Source organism: Salmo salar, chromosome ssa12, assembly GCF_905237065.1.
Source record: "Salmo salar chromosome ssa12, Ssal_v3.1, whole genome shotgun sequence".
Taxonomy (NCBI): Eukaryota; Metazoa; Chordata; class Actinopteri; order Salmoniformes; family Salmonidae; genus Salmo; species Salmo salar.
Window position 1 is genome coordinate 61,822,327 of NC_059453.1, and position 22,303 is coordinate 61,844,629.

The following is a 22,303-nucleotide window of genomic DNA, read 5'->3' on the forward strand; positions in this document are numbered from 1 at the left end:
TGGTGTGGCCACCAGCTGCATTAAGTACTGCAGTGCATTTCCTCCTCATGGACTGCACTAGATTTGCCAGTTCTTGCTGTGAGATGTTACCCCACTCTTCCACCAAGGCACCTGCAAGTTCCCAGACATTTCTGGGGGGAATGGCCCTAGCCCTCACCATCCGATCCAACAGGTCCCAGACGTGCTCAATGGGATTAAGGTCCTGGCTCTTCAATGGCCATGGCAGAACACTGACATTCCTGTCTTGCAGGAAATCACGCACAGAACGAGCAGTATGGCTGGTGGCATTGTCATGCTGGAGGGTCATGTCAGAATGAGCCTGCAGGAAGGATACCACATGAGAGAGGAGGATGTCTTCCCTGTAACGCACAGCGTTGAGATTGCCTGCAATGACAACAAGCTCAGTCCGATGATGCTGTGACACACCGCCCCAGACCATGACGGACCCTCCACCTCCAAATCGATCCCGCTCCAGAGTACAGGCCTCAGTGTAACGCTCATTCCTCCGACGATAAACGTGAATCTGACCATCACCCCTGGTGAGACAAAACTCGTCAGTGAAGAGGACTTTTTGCCAGTCCTGTCTGGTCCAGCGACAGTGGGTTTGTTGTTGCCGGTGATGTCTGGTGAGGACTTGCCTTACAACAGGCCTACAAGCCCTCAGTCCAGCCTCTCTCAGCCTATTGCGGACAGTCTGACCACTGATGGGGAGTGTGCGTTCCTGGTGTAGCTCGGACAGTTGCTGTTGCCATCCTGTACCTGTCCCGCAGGTGTGATGTTCGGATGTACCGATCCTGTGTAGGTGTTGTTACACGTGGTCTGCCACTGCGCGGACGATCAGCTGTCCATCCTGTCTCCCTGTAGCGCTCTCTTAGGCATGTCACAGTACAGACATCGCAATTTATTGCCCTGGCCACATCTGCAGTCCTCATGCCTCCTTGCAGCAAGGCACATTCACGCAGATGAGCAGGAAGCCTGGGCATCTTTCTTTTGGTGTTTTTCAGAGTCAGTAGAAAGGCCTCTTTACCTGTTTGGGAAAGGCATGCCGCTAACGGGACACCTCGACAACATCCCGGGAAATTGCAGAGCGCCAAATTCAAATTAAATTACTATAAATATTTAACTTTCATAAAATCACAAGTGTAATACATCAAAATAAAGCTTAACTTCTTGTTAATCCAGCCGCCATGTCAGATTTCAAAAATACTTTACGGCGAAAGCAAGCCATGCGATTATCTGAGGACAGTGCCCCGCATACAAACACATGAAAAACATATTTCAACTAGGCAGGTGCGACACGAAAGTCAGAAATAGCGATATAAAAAATGCCTTACCTTTGATGATCTTCTTCTGTTGGCACTTCAAAAGGTCCCAGTTACATCACAAATGGTCCTTTTGTTCGATAATGTCCTTCTTTATATCCATAAAAACTCAGTTTAGCTGGCGCACTTCAGTCAATAATCCATCCAGTTTCCCTCCATCAAAATGCATACAAAATGAATCCCAAAGGTTACTAATAAACTTTACCAAACAAGTCAAACAATGTTTATAATCAAACCTTAGGTATCCTAATACGCAAATAAACTATCAAATTTAAGTCGGAGAATAGTATGTTCATTACCGGAGATAAATAAGAAAGAACGCGCTTTCATCCACGCGCTTGGAAACACTACAGCCAAAATGGGAGCCACCTATAAAAACTACAATTTCTGGGTCATTTTTCCAAAAACCAGCCTGAAACTCTTTCTAAAGACTGTTGACATCTAGTGGAAGCCATAGGAACTGCAATCTGGGAGGACTTGGCCTAATAATTAAAGTACTAGCCATTGAAAATAGTGGTAAGCTGAGAATTCTTTGGGGGGGATGGTTTGTCCTCGGAGTTTTGCCTGCCATATCAGTTCTGTTATACTCACAAACTCATTATATGCATATCCTAGCGTCTGGGCCTGACTAACAGGCAGTTTACTTTGGGCACGCTTTTCATCCAGACGTCAAAATACTGCCCCCTATCCCAAAGAAGCTTTAGTGTCCTAAGTTTTCATAACTGTGACCTTAATTGCCTACCGTCTGTAAGCTGTTAGTGTCTTAACAACCGTTCCACAGGTGCATGTTCATTAATTGTTCATGGTTCATTGAACAAGCATGGGAAACAGTGTTTAAACCCTTTACAATGAAGATCTGTGAAGTTATTTGGATTTTTACACATTATCTTTGAAAGACAGGGTCCTGAAAAAGGCACGCTTCTTTTTTTGCTGAGTTTACAATTTGGGTGTCATCTACAAGCCTGGGCTGGAAATGAACATCAGTGACGCTCTGAGCAGAGCAACAACACAAGGCAGGAGGACAGATGCACCATACACTTGGCACACAGTGTGCAATGTAGAGATTGAGCATGCTGCGTTCACACACATTTACCAGACACAGCATCTCAATGTTACAAACCACAGGTTCTGTCAGATTTTACAGTACACTGAGGTCGATGAAGACTTACAGGACTTAAAGTCAGTTGTTCTCTAAGGATGGCCAGCTGTGAAAGAGGACACCTCTCTGAGAGTAAGAGATTATTGGTTATTTCGTGAAGAAATCAACGTGAAGAACAAGGTGCTGTACAGAAGTGTAACGGCTGTCGGGAGAGAGAGTAGACCAAGGCGCAGCGGAGTTAGTGTTCATCATGATTTTAATTTACTAAAGAACACTACACAAAACGAGAAAACTGACAGCCAAACAGTCCTGTCAGGTGCAAAACACTCAACAGAAACAATTACCCACAAAACCCCAATGGAAAAACAGGCAATTATGTGTGACTCCCAATCAGCAACAACACTCTACAGCTGTGCCTGATTGGAAACCACACGGCCAAAAACAATGAAACAAACCAACATAGAAAAATGCACATAGAACGCCCACCCAATGTAACACCCTGGCCTAACCAAAATAAAGAACAGAAACCCCTCTCTATGGCCAGGGCATTACAGTACCCCCCCCAAGGTGCGGACTCCGACCGCAAAACCTGACTCTGAAGGGGAGGGTCCGGGTGGGCCTTCTTACGGCGGCGGCTCAGGTGCGGGACGTGGCCTCTGCTCCACCCTCGGCGTCGCCCTCTTAGGTGGTGCACCTGGCCGCGCCGAAGGTCTGGTGGGCGAACCTGACTGAGCCCGGCTGGCGGGCGGTGATAGCTGCGCCCGGCTGTCAGGCGACCCTGGTTGCGCCCGGCTGGCGGGCGGTGATGGTTGCGCCCGGCTGGCGGGCGACCCTGGTTGCGCCCGGCTGGCGGGCGACCCTGGTTGCGCCCGGCTGGCTGGCGGTGATGGCTGCGCCCGGCTGGCGGGCGGCGATGACTGCGCCTGGCTGGCGGGCGGCGATGGCTGCGCTCGGCTGGCGGGCGTCCCTGGCTGCGCCCGGCTGGCGGGCGTCCCTGGCGGCTCCGGCGGCACTGACCCAGGATTCACCAGGCTGAGGAGACATGTAAGAGGCCTGGCCCTAGGCGCAGGTACAGGACTCACCGGACAGGCGGGCGGCTCTGGTGGCTCCGGACAGGCGGGCGGCTCTGGCGGCTCCGGACAGGCGGGCGGCTCTGGCGTCTCCGGACAGGCGGGCGGCTCTGGCGGCTCCAGACAGGCGGGCGGCTCTGGCGGCTCCAGACAGGCGGGCGGCTCTGGCGGCTCCGGACTGGCGGGCGGCTCTGGCGGCTCCGGACTGGCGAGACCCACTGGAGGCCTAGTCCTAGGAGGCGGCACAGGACGGACCAGGATGGGGAGACCCACTGGAGGCCTGGTCCGAGGAGGTGGCACAGGACGGACCAGGCTGGAGAGATCCACTGGAGGCCTGGTCCGAGGAGGAGGCACAGGATAAACTGGGCTGTGGGGGAGGCGGCACAGGACGGACCAGGATGGGGAGACCCACTGGAGGCCTAGTCCTGGGAGGTGGCACAGGACGGACCAGGCTGGAGAGATCCACTGGAGGCCTGGTCCGAGGAGGTCCGAGGAGGTGGCACAGGACGGACCAGGCTGGAGAGATCCACTGGAGGCCTGGTCCGAGGAGGAGGCACAGGATAAACTGGGCTGTGGGGGAGCACTGGAGTTCTAGACTTTACGCTCTTTACCCATACTCCAGGCTGAATGCCCACTTTAGCCCGGCACGGACGGAGAGCAGGCATTGGGCGAACTGGACCCTCCCAGCGCCCTGGAGACACAGTGCACAGAGCCGGTGCAGGATACCCTGGCCCGAAAAGGCGCACTGGAGACCAGACGCGCTGAGCTGGCACAACCCGTCCTGGCTCGATGCCTGCCCTCGCATGGCACTTGCGGGGGGCTGGTATGTAGCGCACCGGGCTATGCACGTGCACTGGAGACACCGTGCACTCCACAGCATTACACAGTGCCTTACCAGTACCACACTGCTTCCGGTAAGCACGGGGAGTTGGCTCAGGTCTACCGCCTGACTCCGCCAATCTCCCCGTGTGCCCCCCCCAAAAGAATTATTGGGGCTGCCTCCCGTGTCCGTCGCTCTCCCTAGGCAGGTTGTTGCAGTGGTCAAATAATTGATCCCATGTCCAGTCAATCCTGGACTCCAACACCTCCAGCGACCAGGATGCCATGACTTCCCGAGCGCGCTGCTTCCTATAGTCCTCCTTGTGCTGCTCCTTCCTCCGCTGCTTGGTCCATTTTTGGTGGGTAATTCTGTAACGGCTGTCGGGAGAGAGTAGACCAAGGCGCAGCGGAGTTAGTGTTCATCATGATTTTAATTTACTAAAGAACACTACACAAAACAAAACGAGAAAACTGACAGCCAAACAGTCCTGTCAGGTGCAAAACACTCAACAGAAACAATTACAAAATCAATGAAACAAACCAACATAGAAAAATGCACATAGAACGCCCACCCAATGTAACACCCTGGCCTAACCAAAATAAAGAACAAAAACCCCTCTCTAGGGCCAGGGCATTACAAGAAGACAATGTGTTAATATTCCAAGGGCACTGAGTGCAGAAATGCTGAGCCTCATACCTGCTAGCCACATTGGCACGGAAGTATGCTATAGACAGGCAAGGGACACATTTTCTGGCCGAACATGAGAGAGGAAATCAAGGACTATGTAACCAACTACTCAGCCTGTAATGAATATGCACAAGCACAGCAAAAGGATTCAATGATGTCACATGACATCCCAGAGTGCCCATGCCAAAAAGTGAGCATGGACCTTTTTGCCTACGCAGGGAAGGACTTCCTGATCATGATTAATCATTACTCAGATTACTGAGAGGTGGAGTCACTGCCAGATGTGTCATCTGACACGGTCGTCACACGCTGCAATGTCCAGTTTGCCCGCCATGGGCAACCAGACTGTGTAATCACAGGCAGTGGGGGGTGCTATGTCCAAACACACCAAGACAGTTGTGAAGAGGCACGACAACACCTTTTCCCCCTCAGGAGACTGAAAAGATTTGGCATGGGTCCCCAGATCCTCAAAAAGTTACACAGCTGCACCATCGAGAGAATCCTGACCGGTTGCATCACCGCCTGGTATGGCAACTGCTCAGCATCTGACTGTAAGGCGCTACCAATCAGATCAGCTCTGAAAAAGAGCTGATGTGAAATGATCTGATTGGTCAAAATACTAATTAGTGAAAAAAGATCAGAATTGGGCTCCCTGTCTAAACGCAACAGGCAGGCTAATTATTATATTTTTTCACGAATTGTTTTTTTGACCAATCCGATTAGCTCTTTTGGCAATAATTTAGCAAAATATCAGAATTGGGCTGCCTGTGTAAACACAGCCATAAAGGTTGTCGTGGAAAATTGCAAGATTATGTTATAATGCTTGTATTGCATTATAATGGTTGTTTTATTCGACAGAATAGAGTATTCTGTTAACTATTGTGTGTGTGTTCTACTGAGGATGGGCCTCTATGAGATAGCACTGACAGAGGAGATTTACGATGTCTTTGGGTAATAAAGCGTAAAGTGCATTCCAGAGAACATGAGCTAATGGTTCTGTTCTATACCGTACCAGGGTGAGACGGTTCCAGTTTGACGTAGGAGGACCAGACAATGGTCTATACAATGAACACTGTTGACACAGCAGTTGCTGTCTGCTATGTATTATAGATATCTTTCATACAAATCTTAACCTTGCGACCATTCTATGTATCTGTTGTTCATCATGTATGTTGAGAGGGGTATATCTTGGCTATAAAAGATCTTTGTACTTTTGTGTTGTCACTTTCAATGGTTCATTAGAGATGGCGCATCATTGAAAGTCAAGTGCTATTGCAAAGCTCTTAATTATTAAAAATGTAGTTTAAGTATAACTCTGACTGGTGTGTGAAGTTTGTTTCTCCTCATTTGGTAATACAGAAATTAGCCACCACAAGGTCTCCTGCCTTTGATGTCTGATAAATAGATAGGCATGGCCTGAAAGATTATAGATTATACTGTCCCAGCTTTCTCCTGTTTTTTTTATTTATTTAAAAAGAACTACTAGACCTGGTTAAAAGGGAGTGCGGCTATATGACTCACTGGTTTTGGTACACAAGTTCATTCATGCCTATTAAGCAATAAAATAAAAAAGGAGAGCTGAAGAAAGAAGGCGGCAGGTAGCTTGGCGGTTAGAGAGGTGAGTCAGCAACTGGAGAATTTCCAGTTCGAATCCAAAGTCTGGCAAGAAAGATCAGGTGGGTCTGTGTGTCAAATCCTAAATGCTATTGCCTGCCCTTGAGCTAGGCACTTACACACACATTTCAGTTTGACACATAAAGTGATCTTTATCTAAAAACAGTTTCTGTTCCCAGGGAGGCAGGCAGCCTAGTGGTTAGTGCGTTGGGCCAGCAACCAAAAGGATTGAATCCCCGAGTTGGCAAGGTAAACAAATCTGTCGTTCTGCCCCTATACAAAGCAGTTAACCCACTGTTCCACAGTTGGCCGTCATTGTAAATAAGAATTTGTTCTTAACTCACTTGCCTAGATAAAGGTTACAAAAATGACACTTGAGTTGTCAATGTTGCTATGGTTCACATAGAGAGAAATAGTAATGGTGTATTTTGTATGAATGATTTATTGGACAAAGGCTATGTTGAAATTATTGGCGTTTTTGGAGGGTTTTTGGATACTTGCCAAAAATAAGGTATGTGGTAAACACAGGCTCAGGAGTTCTATAAGATAATCTTCATCAGCTAACATTGCTTTTTGTGAATTTTGAAGCATAAATGCAATTTTAAAAAGCATGTGAAAGCACATAAAGACTTCATAACGGTCATGTTAACTGACTGATATTATCTCATAGAACAAAACGTATAAGATCTCCTATGCTTGTGTTAACCTCAGACCTTATATTGGTTCTCAAAAGCCTATTTTTTCCCCATTCATTTTCGCCATAGGCTGAACGAACAATGGCTGAATGAGCAAGAGGTAACTCATTTCCGGGTTTAAGGACTACAAATTGGCGAGCTCTATAACCATGTATAATATAGTTAGTTTAGTTTAAATGGGGTATTTAGTGCCATCTGGTGGTAAAACACAGTTATGGTCATAAATATTTATTGGATGTAAGAGTATTGATTTGATGTAACATACTGAAAATACAGGAGGTGTAGGAGCTTTGAATGAGAGACTATCCATGTGGGCTGGTGTGTGAATTCTATCATTACTCAATGTAATGATAGCCAGACTGTCATTGAAAATATGCATTTGTTTTTCACTGACTCACCTTGTTAAATAAAGGTAAAACAAAAAATCTAATAAAAAAGAGTGAGAGAGAGCCCAAAACAGCAGGTCCGGGACAAGGTAGCACGTCCAGTGAACAGGTCAGAGTTCCAGGCAGAACAGTTGAAACTGCAGCAGCAGCATGACCAGGTGGACTGGGGACAGCAAGGAGTCGTCAGGCCAGGTAGTCCTGAGGCATGGTCCTAGGGCTCAGGTCCTCCGAGAGAAGAGAGCGAGAAAGAGAGAGAGAGAGAATTAGAGGGAGCATACTTAAATTCACACAGGACACCAGATAAGACATGAGAAATACTCCAGATATAACAGACTGATCCTAGCCCCCCGACATGTAAACTATTGCAGCATAAATACTGGAGGCTGAGACAGGAGGGGTCGGGAGACACTGTGGCCCCGTCCGACGATACTACCGGACAGGGCCAAACAGGCAGGATATAACCCCACCCACTTTGCCAAGGCGCAGCCCCCACACCACTACAGGGATATCTTCAACCACCAACCTACTACCCTGAGACAAGGCCGAGTATAGCCCACGAAGATCTCCTCCACCGCACGAGCCCATGGGAGGCGCCAACCCGGACAAGAAGATCACGTCAGTGACTCAACCCACTCAAGTGACACCCCCCTCCTAGGGACGGCATGGAAGAGCACAAGTAAGCCAGTGACTCAGCCCCCGTAATAGGGTTAGAGGCAGAGAATCCCAGTGGAGAGAGGGGAACAGGCCAGGCAGAGACAGCAAGGGCGGTTCGTCGCTCCAGTACCTTTCCGTTCACCTTCACACCCCTGGGCCAGACTACATTCAATCATAGGACCTACTGAAGAGATGAGTCTTCATTAAAGACTTAAAGGTCGAGACCGAGTCAGCGTCTCTCACATGGATAGGCAGACCTTCCCATTATGTATGCATAGTCACTTTAACTTTACCTACATGTATATATTACCTCAATTACCTCGACTAACCGGTGCCCCTGCACATTTACTCTGTACCGGTACCCCCTGTATATAGCATCACTACCGTTATTTTACTGCTGTTCTTTAATTACTTGTTACTTTTATTTTTTACTTATCTATTTTTTACTTAACACTTATTTTTCTTAAAACTGCATTGTTGGTTAAGGGCTTGTAGGTCAGCATTTCACTGTAAGGTCTACACCTGTGACAAATAACATTTGATTTGATTCCAATAGGAATTACACATCACTTTGCAAGCTATCATAATGTGACTTACAAGCCTGAAAAACATGAAATTCAGGCCACTGTATTAGGGTAAAACTAAGCCCGCAAAATAATGCCTTATTAAATAGTTATATTGCGATGAATCATGTAATTTTAATGATAACATAGTCACTAAAGATCTCACTTGGTTAAAGCCCAGAAAACGAAAACCTTAATGACTGCAGCAGGCATGTCTCTTTCACTAACAAATACAGCCATGGGTTGTAAACTCTACAATTCATCAGGAAGGCAAGGCAGTCTGGGAAATATGCAGATAAGGCTTTACTAGCAGTGTGTTAATTTAACACTGAAAAGTGTGGACCAGTATAGACACTGGACCGGTGTTAAATTTAACACTGGAGAATTTGCTGTTTACAAATATTCCGCTGATAAAAACACAAAGGTTATTGGATAACTATTTGTAAAAGTGTTTGCATAGGCCTATGCCTATTGATAGAGAATTATGCAAAACCTGGCAATCCTTGATTTGGAATAGCTTACCCTTATCATATTGTAGTCGTTTGGCAGATGCTCTTATCCAGAGCGACTTACAGGAGCGATTAGGGTGCCTTGTTCAAGCACTTATCAAGATTCGAACCAGCGACTTTTCGGTTACTGGCCCAACGCTCTTAACCGCTAGGGTATCTGCCGCCCCACACGCTACCGGTCAAAAGTTTTAGAACACCTACTCATTCAAGGGTTTTCTTTATTTTGACTATTTTCTACATTTTAGAATAATAGTGAAGACATCAAAACTATGAAATAACACATATGGAATCATGTAGTAACCAAAAAAGTGTTAAACAAATCAAAATATATTTTATATTTGAGATTCTTCAAATAGCCACCCTTTGTCTTTGACATCTTTGCACACTCTTGGCATTCTCTCAACCAGCTTCACCTGGAATGCTTTTCCAACAGTCTTGAAGGAGTTCCTACATATGCTGAGCACTTGTTGGCTGCGTTTCCTTCACTGCGGTCCGACTAATCCAAAACCATCTCAATTGGGTTGAGATTGGGTGATTGTGGAGGCCAGGTCATCTGATGCAGCACTCCATCACTTTCCTTCTTGGTAAAATAGCCCTTAAACAGCCTGGAGGTGTGTTGGGTCATTATCCTGTTGAAAAACAAATGATAGTCTCAGGAGAGCCAGTTTCATCATACCACTTGATGTTTTTTTTCTTCACAGGACTGGGCAGGGATGCAGCCATGGGTGGACTTGGGCACCCATTGGGGAGCCAGCCCAGCCAATCAGAATGAGTTCCCCCCCAGACGATCCCACAGGTGAAGAAGCCGTATGTGGAGCTCCTGGTCTGGCGTGGTTACGCGTGATCTGCGGTTGTGAGGCTCGTTGGATGTACTGCCAAATTCTCTAAAACAACATTAGAGCTGTCTTACGGTGGAGAAATTAACATTAAATTATCTGGCAACAGCTCTGGTGGACATTCCTGCGGTCAGCATGCCAATTGTACAGTCCCTCAAAACTTGAGACATCTGTGGCATTGTGTTGTGCAACAAAATTACACATTTTAAAGTGGCTTTTTATTGTCCCCAGCACAAGGTGCACCTGTGTAATGATCATGCTCTTTAATCAGCCTCTTGGTATGCCACACCTGTCAGGTGGATGGATTATTTTGGCAAAGGAGAAATGCTCACTAACAGGGATATAAACCCATTTGTGCACAACATCTTTGAAAAATAAGCTTTTTGTATGTATGGTAAATGTCTGGGATGTTTTATTTCAGCTCATGAAACATGGGACTAACACTTAACATGTTGCGTTTATGTTTTTGTTGCGTGTAATTCGACTGACACTCGAATGGACTGTGTGCATCTGACCTACAAATTCAGAGATTATTCAGACCAAATCCTAGTTGCTGTTGTTTTTTGAGGGAGAAGGCTGAAAATCTACGTGTATGAATACAGGCACTGTCGGGAGAAAAATACGTCTTTCTAAACTGAAATTATACGTGGTTCAGGCTGCTAATTGATCCAAACTAAAATGGAGTAGCGTTTTCACCTTCCAACATGGCAGACGTATATACCCATTTTCTCCAATCACATGGCAGGGTTCTCCTCGGGGAGCACATCCGGTGGCGTTTCCTGTGTTTGTAAATTGAAAGAAATTGGAACTCAGGCCACGGGCGTCGAACCGCGACAAACGAGGACATTTTAAAGGTAAACACCAAAAAACGACGTTTGAATATCACAAATGGTTTGACTTATTGTATGTTTAGTCGTGTATCAGGCGATATTTGACAGATTCGGCCTCCGTCTCTAAGCAAAAAAGCAGTGACTGACACGACTTGTTAGCTTGACAACAGGGGAGGGGGAGTACGCATCGACCATCAGGAATGAATGTCTTTATCGGGAAATCTTGCTGTACTAGCTGCTTAGTCGTTTTGTGGCTCATCTGATCGCAATCCTCAAACTTGTTTTATCTAGCTGGCTGTATTTATCCGGATCTAATCATATCGAAATTGCATAACGATATCATTATATTTCGATTTGTTGATGGGTGGCAACTGAAGTTAGTAAGATGTGGTGATGTACGTGGAAGCCACTACTAGCTAACGTTAGCTACGTCGTTATTAGCTAGCTATCTGTTTCTGTTTTGGGCTAGCGGTTCGTTAGCCTCTCGATGATTTGTATCTGAGTTATGATTACATTAACAATTTTGTCACTAGCAGACTCTCCTAACCTGAGCGATTTACAATTAGTGCAGTAATCTTTAAATGATTATAAGATTACGAGATAATCCTTTTAATTGTTGGATTAAGTCATTTAAATGTAACTTCAAGTAGCTAACGTTAGTATTTCTACCATTGCAGGCTAACTAGCAAACGTTAGCTAGTTAGCTAACCAGCTACGTTTATTAAATGTGTTTCACTGTATATTACTACTTGATGGTCCATTGCCTTCCCACACTAGCTAGTTATTTCGTTAACTTCGCCAATTACGAAGTTAGTCAGTAGCTAGCTGCATCCAGGGAAAATTGCTCATATTTGCAACGATAACTAGACATTAGTGTATCAAAATGTTGCTGCTGGCTGCATGTAATAATGTTAGCTAGCTATGGGGTTGCTAAAAGATAGCTTTAGGCTTTCCCTGGATCATTATTTAGCCAGAGTAATATTATTTGACTATTGTTATTACATTGCATATATTTAGCTAGCTAGAGTTCGGTCAACTATTTAAATTTGGAATATCTAAATACATGGCTCTGGCCATAGCCATTAACTTGCCAATGTTGATGCCATTGGTTTAATTTGTAAAATGTTTTTCAGCTGTATGGCTATTCTCAATCATGGTAGTCAGTTAGGTTAACTATCTACAGTATCAGCGTTTTGTCAAATTCTTGGTAGCTAGCTATACTCTTTATAGTTCTCACACCTGTTTGCTAGCTAACATTAGCTATATGATTATGTACACAATTGGAATTGGGTGCCTGACTGAATTACTTGACCATCCCATTTTGGATATTAGCTAGATGTGTTGTATTGATGTGACGCTTTTTCAGGGTTTGTAGGAGCAGCTCTTTCAGAATCATATTTCATAGCTAGCAAAGTGACCAGATGACAGTGACAAACAAGGAGTAAACCAAATGACCTTCTACAGTTATTATGGAGATGCTCGTTTTTGAGTTATAATTGGGTTTTGTGTGATTGGAGCAGTTACAATCTGTGACTCATTGCTGGTTTTATTGTTTTTTAAAAATCATTTAATTATTATTGAATGTATTTTCATGTATTGTCCACATCCTCCTCTTCCTCAGTTTTAGTACTAGATGAGTGAGGTGGGTGTGGCCCTCCGTCAGACTGACCATCCTGATTGACGGATCCCTGGATGACCTTGTCCCCGCCCCCATCCCCGCCCTCACATACACCGTTCCCACTGCAATGTCACACCTGCCCAGCAGCTCAGTCCGCGACCATATGAAATGGGTTTGTTTTCCAACCAAAAAAATTATAAAATGGCTACAAACAACATGCCTACTATTAGGCAACATTATACAGTATCTTTTGTCACTCAGGATGTTGTCGTCATAAAATGTAAAGTGCTTGATTTTAATTTTTATCATTGGGTTTCATACTGTTTCTGGTGTAACTGTAACTTGGCCTCTGACAGAGTGTTTGTCTTATTTGTTTAGCTCCTCTACACCCAGACTGGTTCTGTTTATACATTTTCTAAATGTCTGATTGGTACTGGATTTCCCTGACTCGGGCTCGGTTCTGTTCCTAGGCGGGGTTGCTTGGCTGTGAGGCTGTTCTCTCCAGTATGGCCCTGATGCAGGCCAGCTCCATGGCCGGTCCGCCCAAGAAGATGATGGCTCCACTCGGCCATGGTCCACCGCCCCAGAGGGATGGTTTAGACCGCGGTCCTCAGAGCCACATGATCCTGCCATCTGGAATGAGCTGTCCACCCCTGGTTAGGAGGAGCTGGGGCAATGCAGAGGGGGAGGAGGGAACTTTGTTGTTTATCATTGTCACCCACTGAAAGAACAACAAATTAGAAATGGATATATTTCTCATTGGCTAGGTCTCAGTAGTAACTTACTGTGGCCTGCTAATATGCCTAAATAAGTCTTCATTAATGATTTAGAGGCTGCCAGATTATGTACACCATTTCAAAGTAGTCATAGGTTACCTTCTGTATTTCTGTCTTTTGCCAATGTTTTCTTTTTTACTGTTGATTTATTTCCCTCCCCCCAGCATAATCATGTAAATGATTCTAAAATATCCTGTGGTTCATGTTTAAATTTCACACATTTGGAAAACATTCCTTGCTTTCCGTTCTTGTTTTGTTTCTGTCTTGAAATGTAGGCCTTGTCTGTAAGGTAATTTCTCATTTTACGTTTCATGCCATCTCCACCAGGAAGGCTGATTCACAGGCTCCTGTCTCCCTCTTGTATGTGCTCCCCAGCTTATCCGGAAGGAGGCTGACTTCCACGCCCCCCGCCTGCTGGACGAGAAGGAGATGAGGGCCAACGAGGACATGCAGCTGAAAAAGAAGAACAGGAAGTCAGGAACGCCCTGTAAAGTGAGAGAGCAAGACGGGAGGGGAGGGAAGGTCAGTGTCTCTTGGTGTGTTTAGGAGAGATTGTGTTATAAAAACGGGCTGAAGGTGTGTTTGGCTTGCTTTGTGCTTTTGTGTGTGTGCGACTGACTTTTTTTGTCTCTCGCTGAGTTGGTGCCTTTGAGTTTGCACATTTTGTGTGGGGGGAGGAGTGCAGATGAGATGTGGAGGGGGTAGGGTTCTCTGGAGAGGAAAGAGGGGGGAGGGGAACACAATAACTGTTATTGTGTTTGAGGGGGGAGCAGTAACATGTGGGAGGGGGTTAACCCTTCTCTAGCTTTTGCTTTAAATGGTCAAAACATTGTTTTAATCCTGTACTACTTTAATTTAATTCAGCCTTTACGTCAGCACTGGCTTTTCTCATACAATCGTTTTAGTATCATGTTTCCTTCTATACAAGAGTGTGAGGGCATGCTTGTTGTGATGATTTAGTAGATGTGTGCAAGTTTTTTTCTTCTTCTGTATAGTGTATTTAGGCCTACAATTTTATGCTGAGCCACTATTCTGTCATATCCTGCCTAGGTGGTTGTTGTGGATGAGAATGGTAACTGTCCAATATCCAAAGTGCAGAAAAACTTCATCTGTGATCACTGTTACGGAGCATTTAGGAGTGGATATCACCTGAAGAGACACATCCTCATTCATACAGGTATGTGTCCCAACCACAATGGCCTACTTCTGGAAGTTTTCCATTACCAGTTAGGGACATGTTTAACATGCTTAGCTAATACAGTACGAAAATACATAAGGCCAGCAGAAACACCCGTTTGAATTAAGTGACCAGTGATTTTAATCTTATGAGATGGCCTCCAAAAAAGAGATTGTCTAGTGTCAGATTTTCATTCAGTTTTTGGTGTTCTCTGTGGGGACCTTTCACTAAAACTGGTACTCTTCGGTTTAGGGGAGAAGCCGTATGCTTGTGGCATATGTGACATGAGGTTTATTCAGCGTTACCATCTGGAGAGACACAGCCTCATTCACACGGGTATGCGTCCTCTTACCGTACCCATCTCTCACTAAACAGGCTACACCTGTAGTGCTGCACCGGAACCCAAGTGTACAGGGTTTTCAGTGTTCAGGGTTTTCAGTGTTCTTTTGTCATTTGGACAGTAATTTCCAACAAAGCTCAACATTCCTTTCACCTCAACTATGTGAAGGAGAGGGTTATCACAAATGTGCAAATGGGTCCCCCAACACCAATGAGAATACAAATGAAAGATCTATTTGGTATAAATGTTTATAGATTGGCCATAGGAGGCTGCACAAAGGTCACAGTTTTTTAGGACAATGTTGCTTTTAGTAGGTGACAGTGTTGCTAGTTTAGCAGTAGCTTTTTGTATGCAGTTTGAGATTTTGAGTAGAATTTACTGCATGGACATCAAGAGACTGATTTTCTGAGACATTTTGTAATATTGGTAAGTAGACCATTTGAAGAGTGGTCGATAGCCTCTCCTATATTGGAAAATAAAACAATGCTTTACACGTTTGCATTTTTAATTTACAGTGATTTTTTTTTTTTTTTTATCTGATATTTGTGAGATTCTCATTTGACCAAAAGCAAGATGCATTCAGATCATGGTCAAGTATTATGGGTGTTTATCCTTGTAAATATAACCAATAATCCTACTCAAATTCATTTGAGTGGACAGTTTGCAATTTGGAATAAAACCTTTTTTTTTTCTCTTTTTTTTATTATGTGCAGATTGAATAGCTAATATTTGTATGCTCTGTGTGTATAGGGGTGAAGCCGTACGCTTGTTCCATGTGTGACATGAGGTTTTTCCAGCGTTACCACCTGGAGAGACACAGCCTCACTCATACGGGTATGAGTCCTCTTTCCGTACCCATCTCACATAAAACAAGCGACCCATTTTACTCCTGTTTGTCATAGAGCAGCCTCTCAGTAGAAATGTATTGAGTGTAAAATCAAAAAGACAGCATGGCAGTTGGCCAGCTTCGGGAGCTCAGGATGTGACAAAGATCTTTATGATAGGACAAAAACCATGTGGCCTTCATATAGGTAGAAATGCAAACTTAATATACAGTTGCTGTGCCTTCAAAGTATTCATACCCCTTGACTTATTCCACATTGTTGCGGCCTAAATTCAAAATGGTTTAAATAAATAAAACATCTCACCCATCTACACACAATACCCCATAACGACAGTTCTAACATGTTTTTAGAAATGTTAGCAAATTTATTGAATCTGAAATACAGAAATATATCTCATTTACATAAGTATTCACACCCCTGAGTCAATATATGTTAGAATCCCCTTTTGCAGTGATTACAGCTGTGAGCCTTTCTGGGTAAGTCTCTAAGAGCTTTGTACACCTGGATTGTACAATATTTGCACATTTTTTTTTCTTTTAAAGATTCTTCAAGCTTTGTCAAATTGGGTGTTGGTCATTGCTAGGCATCCATTTATGTCTTGCCATAGATTTTAAGACCATTTTATATAAAACTGTAACTAGGCCACTCCGGAACATTCACCCTCTAGGAACTGTTTGATCGCTGTTCGATTGCCAAACATTTCTGTACGATAAGCCTTACGTTCCAATTGTTATTTTTACTTCATCTCGCAATGTTGGCAGTGGATGCACCCGATTCAGCGGCCTTGCACGCCGAGTAGGAGACATGTCCCATTTTGAACCATTTTAATGTCTGAATGTACAAACTCTGCCTTGCCGGGGGTAGCAAATAAAGTGCACTATAGCCTACCACTGGCCAATCAGATTGCTCAGATGACCGTGTCTGCAGTAATGTAGCGAGTGTAAAAGAAGGCTACAGTAAAGTTCATACTGTGAGATTTTTAAACGTTTAAAACCACAACTAGAGACTGTCAACCAATATAAAAACAGCAGCGCTTTGCTATCAGTGAGTTTGTTTTGACTTTTACACTTTCTATTCAACACTTTATTTTTTTATATTTTTTATAAGCCGTTCTCCCTACTTCCCCTCGCTCTACAACTAGCGTTGCAGTGAAGGAATGAGTAGGAAAGTGTATCGATAGGCTTCCTTTTATTAGCGGCTTGCATCTTTTTTTAATATCGGAATATTTAATTTGTCTGGTCACAGGAGTAACAACATGAATTTGTCTGGTCACAGGAGTAACAACATGAATTTGTCTGGTCACAGGAGTAACAACATTAATTTGTCTGGTCACAGGAGTAACAACATGAATTTGTCTGGTCACAGGAGTAACAACATTAATTTGTCTGGTCACAGGAGTAACAACATGAATTTGTCTGGTCACAGGAGTAACAACATGAATTTGTCTGGTCACAGGAGTAACAACATGAATTTGTCTGGTCATAGGAGTAACAACATGAATTTGTCTGGTCACCGGAGTAACAACATGAATTTGTCTGGTCACAGGAGTAACAACATTAATTTGTCTGGTCACCGGAGTAACAACATTAATTTGTCTGGTCACAGGAGTAACAACATGAATTTGTCTGGTCATAGGAGTAACAACATGAATTTGTCTGGTCACAGGAGTAACAACATGAATTTGTCTGGTCACAGGAGTAACAACATGAATTTGTCTGGTCACAGGAGTAACAACATGAATTTGTCTGGTCACAGGAGTAACAACATTAATTTGTCTGGTCATCGGAGTAACAACATTAATTTGTCTGGTCACAGGAGTAACAACATTAATTTGTCTGGTCATAGGAGTAACAACATGAATTTTTGCATGAGGCAGAAATAATGTGGTGCAACTCGAGTTTGGCCATCAGCTGGAAGACCTTTTTTTGGTCAGTGTCAGTGGAGGAAAGGGAGAGCAGAGGGATGTTGAGAGGCAGACCGTTAGTCTGCTGCCCTCTCCCTCCGCTGAGTCTGACCATAAAATGCAGGTTCCATCAGCCAAGCGAAATAAAAATGTAAAGCAAATTATTTTTATTTAACCATTTTTTAACTAGGCGAGTCAGTTAAGAACAAATTCGTATTTACAATGACGGCCTACCAAAAGGCAAATGGCCGCCTGCGGGGACGGGGGCTGGCATTAAAAATATAGGACAGAACACACATCACGACAAGAGACAACACTACATTAAGAGAGACCTAAGACAACAACATAGCATGGCAGCAACACATGACAACGCGGCATGGTGGCAGCAACACATGACAACGCTGCGTGGTGGCAGCAACACATGACAACGCGGCGTGGTGGCAGCAACACATGACAACGCGGCGTGGCGGCAGCAACACATGACAACGCGGCGTGGCGGCAGCAACACATGACAACGCGGCGTGGCGGCAGCAACACATGACAACGCGGCGTGGCGGCAGCAACACATGACAACGCGGCGTGGCGGCAGCAACACATGACAACGCGGCGTGGCGGCAGCAACACATGACAACGCGGCGTGGCGGCAGCAACATAACACAGCATGGTAGCAACACAACATGGTACAAACATTATTGGGCACAGACAACAGCACAAAGGGCAAGAAGATAGACAACAATACATCATGTGAAGCAGCCACAACTGTCAGTAAGTGTCCATGATTGAGTCTTTGAATGAAGAGATTGAAATTAAACTGTCCAGTTTGAGTGTTTGTTGCATCTCGTTCCAGTTGCTAGCTGCACTGAACTGTGTACTTTAGGGACCTTTAACAGAATGTGACTGGCAGAACGGGTGTTGTATGTGGAGGAAGAGGGCTGCAGTAGATATTTCAGAAATGGGGGAGTAAGTCCTAAGAGGGTTTTATAAATAAGCATCAACCAGTGGGTCTTGCGACGGGTATACAGAGATGGCCAGTTTACAGAAGAGTATAGAGTGCAGTGATCTGTCTTATAAGGAGCATTGGTGGCAAATCTGATGGCCGAATGGCAAAGAACATCTAGCCGCTCGAGAGCACCCTTACCTGCTGATCTATAAATTACGTCTCCATAATCTAGCATGGGTAGGATGGTCATCTGAATCAGGGTTAGTTTGACAGCTGGGGTGAAAGAGCAGCGAAGAAACCAAGTCTAGATTTAACTTTAGCCTGCAGCTTTGATATGTGCCGAGAAGGGAGTATGGCTAGATGGTACACTGTCCAAGTACTTGTATGGGGTGACTACCTCAAGCTCTAAACCAGGGCTGTCCAACCCACCGCGATGCTTCAAAATATGGAGTGTGGTAATTAGTGATGTGTTGGATTTGCCCAGACAAAACACTGTGTTCAGGACATAAAGTACATTTTTTTGCAGTTTGACTTTGGTGCCTTATTGCAAACAGTGCATGTTTTGGAATATTTTTTTCTGTACATGCTTCCTTCTTTTCACTCTGTTATTTAGGTTAGCATTGTGGACTAACTACTACAATGTTGATCCATCCTCCGTTTTCTCCTAGCTGTTTTAAAGTCACCATTGGCATCATGGTGAAATCCCTGAGCGGTTTCTTGCCTCTCCAGCAATTGAGTTAGGAAGGATTCCTATCTTTTATAGTGACTGGGTGTATTGCTACACCAACCAAAGTGTAACTGTTTTAATTTAACTAGGCAAGTCAGTTAAGAACAAATTCTTATTTACAATGACGGCCTACACTGGGCAACCCCAGATGATGCTGGGCCAATTGTGCACCACCTTTATAAGACTCCCAATCATGGCCGGTTGTGATACAGCCTGGATTAGAACCGGGGTGTCTAGTGCCGCCTCTAGCACTGAGATGCAGTGCCTTAGACTGCTGCGCCACTCAGGAAATGAATGTCTATTTTATTTTTTTAAAACCTATTTGCCAATAAGTGCCCCTTGCGAGGCATTGGAAAACCTCCCTGGTCTTTGGTTGATCTGTGTTTTGAAATTCACTGCTTGACTGAGGGACCTTACAATTATCTGTATGTGTGGGGTACAGAGATGGGGTAGTTTATTCAAAAAATGATGTTAAACAGTATTATTGCACATAGTGAGTTCATGCAACTTATGTGACTTCTTAAGCACATTTTTACTCCTGAACTTTAGGCTTGCCATAAAACGGGTTGAATACTTATTGACTCAAGACATTTCAGATTTTCATTTTTAATTAATTTATATATAAAAAATCCTAAAACATCATTCCACTTTGGCATTATGGGGGTATCGTGTGTAGGCCAGTAACACACAATCTCTATTTAATCCATCTTAAATTCAGGCTGTAATACCACAAAATGTGGAACAAGTCAAGGGCTGTGAATACTTTCTGAAGGCACTGTATATGTATTTAAATTGTTTTAAACAATCAGACTCATGGGGCAAAGGTCAGTCTCTTGCCAACAGAGGGAATGGTCTCTTGATGTCCAAGCCTTGCACATTACTTCCTGGTAGTTGTTCATGGCTAGGTATTGTAAATGTAATTGATAATGGCTTGAAGTTGGTACAGATTGTTACTGGAGACTTTTTTTTTTAATTTTTTTTAGGTAAAAACTTATTTTGATGTCAGTGAAGGGTTTCCTCTTATACACTTTTCCAGCTAACATTTCTGTGGTTAATTCCCGATTGTTGCTATTGAACCCAAATTGCTTTTGTTAATTGAATTTGATTGGGCATAAAACATTTTCTTGTTTTAACCTTAAATGCACACTAAAGTGTTGGACATGGCAACAAACATGTTACCTCTAGTACTAGAACTAATCAGTCCTTTACATTTGTGTGAAATGTATATGGTTATAGTTTGGGAGTTGGGTATTTTTTTGTGTTCCACTTTATGCAATAGGAACACTAGCTAATATATTAATACTCTGTGTGCATAGGGGTGAAGCCGTTTGCTTGCAACATGTGTGACATGAGATTCTTCCAGCGTTACCACCTGGCGAGACACAGCCTCACTCATACGGGTACTGGTCCACACACCGTACCCCTCTTGACAATGGGCTATAAACACTGATGCTACACTTAAGCGCCAATACACAGGTTCCTTATGTTGTACTTGCGTAGGCTGGCGCAAAGCCACAACAAACTAGGGTTTTATAACTGCTTAACAATTTGTGGCTTTCAATTAATATCTCTGGATTCACTATCTTGGCAATTTCATTGTCTTGGTAAATTGCCAAACCAACCCTTTAGTAGGATAGTGCATTAATAAGATATATTTCTATACTCAAATGACTGAGGTATGCTGGTAATTGTTTTAATTACTTTATAGCTGTTTTAAATATTTTGAGTGCATTCGGAAAGTATTCAGACCCCTTCACTTTTCCACATTTTGTTACGCTACAGCCTTATTCTAAAATTGATGAAATATGTTTTTCCCTCGTCAATCTACACACACTACTCCATAATTACAAAGTGAAAACAGGTTTTTAGACACTTTTGCAAATGTATTAAAAATAAAGAACAGGCATACCTTATTTACATAGGTATCCCAACCCTTTGCTATGACACTCGAATTTGAGCTCCTGTGTATCCTGTTTCCATTGATCATCCTTGATGTTTCTACAACTTGATTTGGAGTCCACCTGTAAGTTCAATTGGACATGATTTGGAAAGGCACACACCTGTCTATAGAAGGTCCCACAGTTGACAGTGCTTGTCAGAGGAAAAACCAGGCCATGAGGTCAAAGGAATTGTCCGTCGAGCTCCGAGACAGGATTGTGTCAAGGCACAGATCTGGGGATGGGTACCAAAACATTTCTGGAGCATTGAAGCTCCCCAAGAACACAGTGGCCACCATCATTCTTCAATGGAAGAAGCTTGGAACCACCAAGACTCTTCCAAGAGCTGGCTGCCTGGCCAAACTGCGGAATCGGCGGAGAAGGGCCTTGGTCAGGGAGGTGACCAAGAACCCGATGGTCACTCTGACAGAGCTCCAGAGTTCCTCTGTGGAGATGGGAGAACCTTCCAAAAGGACAACCGTCTCTGCAACACTTCACCAATCAGGCCTCTATGGTAGAGTGGCAAGATGGAAGCCACTCCTCAGTAAAAGGCACGTGACAGCCCGCTTCGAGTTTGCCAAAAGGCACGTAAAGGACTCAGACCCCAAGAAACAAGATTCTCTGATCTGATGAAACCAAGATATAACTTTTTGGCCTGAATGCCAAGAGTCACGTCTGAAGGAAACCTGGCACCATCCCTACGGTGAAGCATGGTGGCAGCATCCTGCTCTGGGGATGTTTTTCAGTGGCAGGGACTGGGAGACTAGTCAGGATCAAGGGAAAGCTGAACGGAGTGAAGTACAAAAATTATCAAAGAGTGGTGTGTTAATGTGTTTTATACATCTGTTTTTTTCTAGTCAGTGATCTCTAACCAAGTTTCTCATATATTTGATGAAAACCTGCTCCAGAGGACCTCAGACTGGGTTGAAGGTTCACCTTTCAACAGGACAGCGAC

At 44.2% G+C, this 22,303-nt stretch overlaps 1 protein-coding gene across 50 annotated transcripts in view; it reads left to right on the top strand.

Annotated features, from left to right (window-relative positions):
• Positions 1 to 10,986: 10,986 nt before the first annotated feature.
• The window catches only part of LOC106565455 (gastrula zinc finger protein XlCGF57.1), a 33,281-nt gene continuing 21,964 nt past the window's right edge, over positions 10,987 to 22,303 (top strand). For 35 of the 50 annotated variants that reach the window (XM_014132610.2, XM_014132617.2, XM_014132613.2 and 32 more), the window contains exons 1-8: positions 10,987 to 11,109; positions 12,707 to 12,875; positions 13,174 to 13,359; positions 13,855 to 14,001; positions 14,530 to 14,656; positions 14,909 to 14,992; positions 15,747 to 15,830; positions 20,728 to 20,811. In XM_014132610.2, the coding sequence (XP_013988085.1) occupies positions 12,831 to 12,875; positions 13,174 to 13,359; positions 13,855 to 14,001; positions 14,530 to 14,656; positions 14,909 to 14,992; positions 15,747 to 15,830; positions 20,728 to 20,811 (757 nt within the window). In that variant the 5' untranslated portion in view covers positions 10,987 to 11,109; positions 12,707 to 12,830. Of the gene's footprint in view, positions 11,110 to 11,192; positions 11,481 to 12,706; positions 12,876 to 13,173; positions 13,360 to 13,854; positions 14,002 to 14,529; positions 14,657 to 14,908; positions 14,993 to 15,746; positions 15,831 to 20,727; positions 20,812 to 22,303 lie in introns of those variants that run through there. The other 15 variants (XM_014132616.2, XM_014132627.2, XM_014132643.2 and 12 more) reach the window with 6 other exon arrangements.